Here is a 6,244-nt window from a genome sequence, read left to right as displayed (position 1 = left end):
GAACTGTAACTTTACATTTCGTGGTTTTATGAGTAGTTAAATTAGGCCGCCAGCAAGCAACTATTATTCCCTATTAGCCTGTATCTACGGTCATCACGGGCTGATAACAAGCACACCCAACCTGGGGCCATTTGGTCTCAGGGGGCCCAAATATTAATATATTAGGGTACTACAAGGGCATTAAAAGTCATACAAGTATGAAATTTGGCGGGAAGTATCCTGAGACAAAGAGGGAAGCAGTAAAATATGATTCTGGGGCTTTCTGCCATTCTGTGTCAAAATATCACCCTCAACATCCCCAAAAATATTCACATGATGGACTAATTTCTTGTGTATAGATTAAACATCTAAACTAAACCGTGTTATTCGTGATCTTTGCTGGTAGAGAGATTTTGTTAACTCCGGACAGTCTCCTTTAGTCTTTAAGCTAAATTAGGCTAAGTGCCTCCCAAAACGGCTCCATGCTTATTGTACAGACATGGTAAACATTTATATTTTCTTATCCAGTTCTTGGCAAAAAGGCATATTTCACAAATTGTCCTTTTTCACAAACTGTATTAGTGAACATCTGTAAAAACCAAAAACAATGAGCCTCATCTGTCTCTACAGCTAATGATAGTAAGAGCTGTGGTCTGAAGAGTGGAACCTGTGGAAGGAAAGGGCTGAGATTTAGGATATTAAGAGGAATTCATCAGCAGCGTAAACAGGCACAGTACTCAGATATCTCCTTGGGTGGTTGGGCGCCAAGTACAATAAACGAGAAACGTCCTTCAGGTCAGCCGAAGGACAGCTGGAGGGTAAAGGCAGGAGAAATGGGACGTTTCCCAGAATAAATGGAAGACATCCTGGTCGCCAAGCGGCAGGGACTACTGAGAAAATAATCCCTAAACCAGAGGGAACGTTTGTTATTGAATCAGTTGTTCATAACTCTATGAAAGTGGTTTGAGGCTTTTTTCGGAGCCTCTGAGTTGAGCGTCATTCGGACCAGAGGTGAGGGCCATTTTCAGGAAATGGGTCCAGTCCCATTAGACACTTGGTAATGAATCAGGATGTGTCCAACAGCACCTTCATGGTGTCCCAGTGTTGACATGGAGTGTGTCCTTCAAGTAGCAGTGAGGCGACTTTATCAGGGCCAAAACAAAATGAGTCTGCATGTTTTTATGGAGCTCATCAAAGAGGACGTAAATACTTTCCGGTGCAGCAGCAGAGACGGGACTCGGGAAAGTCCTCAGTAGATTAATGCTGGTCCAGACAAGAGGCGAGGACAATTTCCATGAGACAAACTGGAGAAACACAGTGGAGACCTTTATTTATTTTGTTTCCAGTGGAGCAACCGGCATCTGTCCTCAGCTAGACGTGAGGAATCTTGTCCGGTCTTCAGTTGATAAAATGTAACGTCCTAAAAAACAACAGAGAGGGAAACTCATCTGGCATCGAGTTGAAGCAATTATTCCAGACTGGAGACAAGGGACCTTGTTGGGTTTCCAGTAAAGCGAGAAAGTGGAAAGAATAGGACCAGTTCTTGGCCACCAGTCAGGGAACTTGTTTGGTTTCCAGATGATAAAAGGGGACATCCTAGACCATATTTGAGGGGTCTTGTTTGTTTATGAGTTTATTAAAGGGTACATGTTCAAAAGGAGTTCTAGACTAAATTTGTGGGACCCTATTTGTCTTTCAGTTGAGTTCTGGACCGGGTTTATGGGCAACTATTTGGTTTCAAATTTATGAAACTTAATGAGTTCTAGACTAGATTTTCAATAACTGGTTTGGTTTTCAGGGGATGAAATGGGATGTTTTCTAGACCCCAAGTTTACTTTTATCTAGACCAGATTTATGGAAACTCCTTTAGTTTCCTGAAGGATTCTAGTCCAAAAATGGCAAAAACGTTTTGGGTTTCAAGTTAATAAAAGAGGACATGTTCTAGATCCGATACGAAGGAACTTGTTTGGTCTCCAGTAGATTAAAGGGGACATGTTTAGACCATATTTGAGGGATCTTGTTTGGTTTCAAGAACAGGGAAAGGTCCATGTTCTTGACCATATTTAAGGGAACCCATCTTGTTTTCTGGTAGTCTAGACTAGTGGTGGGAAACTTTTTGGGTTTTCAGTCGTGTTTTAGACCAGAGGTGACGAAACTTGTCTTCTTGTCTTCCAGTACATGTTCATGTACCGTTCACAGGAGTTTTAGAGCAGAGATTTGGATAATTGTTTGGTTTTCAGTTGATGAAATGGGATATGTTCTAGACCATATTTGAGGGATCTCGTTAGTTTCCAGTACACGAAAAGGAGGATGTTCTTGACCAGATTTAGGTCGACCCATCCGGCTTGCCGGAGTCGAGAACAGAGAAGCGAATCTCTTTTGGTTTCTGATTGAAAAAAGTTGACTTATTCTATTTCAGACTTGAAGGAACTTGGCTGGTTGATGAAAGAGGAAGTGCTCCAGACCATTTAGTTTTCAGTACACGGAAATGAACATGTTCCTGATCAGATTTGAGGGACCCGAGGTGGGAAAACTTTTTGGGTTTCCAGTCGATGAAAGGTTGGATGTGTTTCAGACCAGAGGTGAGGGAATTTGTTTGGTTTCCAGTATTGGGGATTCCTGCTCCGGTTCCAGTGCGTCTCCGCCGGTCGGTTCTTCAGTGCTGCTCACAGTGCTGGAGTCTACGGGAGCCTCATCCTAAACAAACACACCAAAAACAACTTTTAGCCTGCAAGTTAACGCAAAATTTGGTAACTTGTAGAAGTTTGTTGTGTTTTAAAAGAGTTACTGACAAAATTTGAGGAACACAGCAATTTCATGAAGTAACCACAGAACATACTTCTGCTTTAAAATAATAAACAAACTCATTTCCAAAATCCAGAGCGATAAAACTCACTTCCTCTCTTGTACATGTGTGTTTTCTTACCGTCACCCAGGGGTGCGCCAGGACCTCCTCCGCAGTGAAACGAGTGTCCACGTTCACCTGCAGCATCTGACTGATCAGCATCTGAGGAACAGGTCATGTGACTGTAAGCAGCGCGCATTTAAAATCTCTAAAATATGTGTGTATATATATATATATAATATGTATATTTTATTGCAGTCTAACACAAAAAGACGCCCTCATATTAATGGCATTGAGATTCAAAGGTTATAAAAAATTTGATTATAAATTACATTATTTGTTTCTAAACAAAAATATAATTGAAAAAAGTTATTAAATAAATAAATAATTTAATAATAACGTTACAACTTTTTTCAGTATTGATAGTTTTTATCACTAGATTCTTCTGAGGCGACTTACTTAGTACTTAAAAAGTGTCAAGATTCAAAACGTTTCTACTTCACCAGACTAACCAAAGGTTTTTATTTTTTAACATAAATTCATAAAATTATCTAAAGTTTGTTTTAAACTGACTGAAAGGCCTTTAATGTCAGATTTTTTCCACCACCATGTGAATGCCCCATCTAAAATTATTATTTTTTATTTCTTTCAAATTTTGTTTTTATTGGCAGATAGAAGTTTTACAAAAAAAAAAAAACTTTACTAAAAGCCTGTTTTGGTGATAATAAATCACAACAAAGTGTTTAAAGGTACAAGCCAAAAGACAAGAATGGAGGTAAACAAGTGAAAACACACAGATATAGGTAGATTTTAAGAAGTATATTAATAAATTAAAGAAATAAATGAATAAATAAGAGTTGTGAGTGAGTGGTACCTTTGCTGGGAGGCTGATGGTGTCCCAGTCTGGAGACGGGAACTCCAGTTTCCCTCTGAGGATCTGATCAAACAACTCCTCCTGGACGTTATTCTCACTGAGGAGGAGAAAAGGAGCAAAATGACAACATATTAATCATTAAATGACATAAAAACACAGAACCAATAAAAGGCAATGAGCAACTTGGCAAATAAATGTCCCAAATGGCGAGAAATCGGTAGAATTGGGATAAAAAAAATGTCCAGAAAGCTGCATTTCTATATATCCTAATTTTAAATTTCAAATCATTTTGTCAAATTTTGTTAAGCAGATTTTTCAGGTAATTTCCTCGTTTGTTTGTTTTTAACTTTAACTTTTATTTTAATATTTATTTTTTTGTGCTAATTTTCAGTGGTTTTCTTTCTACTTTTTACTCATTTCTTGCAATTTTTGGGTTATTTCTTCATAAGTGGATCATTGCCCTCCTCCCATTTTTTTAAAGAAAAATTAAGAAAAAGTTTATTATGGGATTTTTATTCCCAATTTCTCAAAAATTCAACTTTATGTCCATTTTAAAAATTAGGAAAAATTGACGTTGTTGATTACTGAAATTTGGTTTACACTGACCTTCTGAACGGAGGGAATCCACACAGCAGGATGTAGGTGATCACTCCCGCCGCCCAGATATCCACCTTCAGACCATAACTACACACACACACACACACACACACACACACACACACACACAAGAATGATTTAATATAGGCGCACGTTAACCTTTTCTTCCTTTTAACGTTTTATTTCTCTCACCCAGTCTCAGCGATGATCTCCGGGGCAACGTACGTCGGCGTGCCACAGACGGTGTACAGCGGTCCCTCCACCACCGTCGCCAAACCGAAGTCCCCCAGCTTCAGTGACTTAGTGCCGTCTGGGTACTCACACACCTGCAGCACACACACATTCAAACGTATATGTATACTTATATATGTATACATATATATATTATATGGTTGTGTTTTAATGTAAACGTGTTTATAATTTTCTTTCTTTTTTTATTTATTGATTTTCTTTTTTAAAGGTAATGTGTCCAACAGTAAATGTGAGTGTGTGTGTGTGTGTGTGTGTGTGTGTGTGTGTGTGTACCAGCAGGTTCTCGGGTTTGATGTCTCGGTGGACGATGTTCATGCGGTGCAGGTACTTGATGGCTCCGGCCAGGTTGAACACCATGGCGCTGGCGTCGCGCTCGCTGTACTTTGTGGAGGAGGTGATGGCGTCGAACAGGTCGCCGCCCTGCAGCAGGCCGAGGCAGGAAAATACAAATTCAAATAGTCCCTTTTTTTGTTATTTTTCCATTTTGTGTTTGAGTTTGTTATATTCCAGATTCTAAATATTTACAGAAATATTTTTATTTTTATTTAAATGCACATCTGTTCCAAATATCGGTTATCTGTCTCTTTAACTGCTAATAATCGGCTCTGAAAAACGAATTATCAGTCGACCCCATTATGTACATTCTCATTAATAATTTGAATATTTCTCATATATTTAGTTGCAAAGACAAAGAAGACGATGAGGCACCTTGACGAGCTCCATGACCAGGAACAGCTGACTCGGCGTTTCGTCCACCTCGATTAACTGGATGATGCTGGGATGTCGAACCCGCCGCAGCACGGCCACTTCATTCTCTATCAGGTGCTCCTGTTCACACGCACAAACGCACATTTATAAAAAAAATAATAAAAAAAAAAAAAAAAGTAAAAAAATCCTAAAAACCTATATTAGATACATAAATAAAAATAAAATAAATAACTGGATATAAAAAACAATAAAAAAAATTAAAACTCAAAGTCAAATAATCCTTTTTGAGTTGTGCGTTAAACGCGTCTGAATCTGATTTATCTTTAATTGTTGCCGTCAGAATAACTGATGAGTGTTGATGCTGTAAATCGGCGTTACCTTCCCACAGCAGCGAGCTTTATCGATGATCTTCAGAGCGAACTCCTGTCCCGTCGACCTGTCAGTCAAAACACAGCGTTAACGTGAAGCCGCCCACCAATATTCACAAAATCTGAATTCATAACCAGGGTGTTATTGATCAATATATCGAGAAATAAGTTTGTTTCAGATTTTTTTTTTTATCTCAGAAATTAACGTGACGTCTTTAAATATCTTGTTTTTCCCGACCAAAAGTCCAAAATACTTTTTCTAAGATCAAAACTAAAAATAAAGAGAAGCAGCAGGTCCTCCTGTTTCTTAGCTGGGATCAGAAAAATGTTTTTTTTTTGATTGATTAATGACTAACTGATCATGTCAATGAACTTTCTGTTGGTGAACTAATCACTTAACAGACCAATCTTTTTATTTTTAAAAATCAGCCCAACTATTACATGAAACTGAAGTAAAAATGTAAAATTATTTTGGGAGTAAACAAAACAATTCTGATTTACTATTGAGTGATGGATTTTTTTTTCTTTAAAAGATTTTCTGATAAACTGATATACAGTGTAAGAAAATCTGTAAACAAATAAGAAAGCAGAAGAACAATATAAATAGTAAAAAAAATTATT

The 6,244-nt window shown here is 37.9% G+C and overlaps 1 protein-coding gene across 1 annotated transcript; it reads right to left on the bottom strand.

Moving 5' to 3' along the window:
* Positions 1–632: 632 nt before the first annotated feature.
* On the bottom strand, positions 633–5,705 carry LOC121939467 (serine/threonine-protein kinase DCLK2-like; the record flags this gene model as incomplete). Its single annotated transcript, XM_042482488.1, has 8 exons — positions 633–2,676; positions 2,906–2,986; positions 3,699–3,795; positions 4,305–4,382; positions 4,488–4,621; positions 4,821–4,967; positions 5,256–5,375; positions 5,634–5,705. Coding segments are annotated over 8 exons (855 nt in total), but the record flags the coding sequence as incomplete, so codon positions are not given.
* Between the last annotated feature and the right edge of the window lie 539 nt (positions 5,706–6,244).

The sequence above is a fragment of the Plectropomus leopardus genome, unplaced genomic scaffold, assembly GCF_008729295.1.
Source record: "Plectropomus leopardus isolate mb unplaced genomic scaffold, YSFRI_Pleo_2.0 unplaced_scaffold4885, whole genome shotgun sequence".
Lineage (NCBI taxonomy): Eukaryota > Metazoa > Chordata > Actinopteri > Perciformes > Serranidae > Plectropomus > Plectropomus leopardus.
The sequence above is the reverse complement of the archived record's forward strand: the minus strand, read 5'-3'. Positions and strand labels throughout refer to the sequence as shown.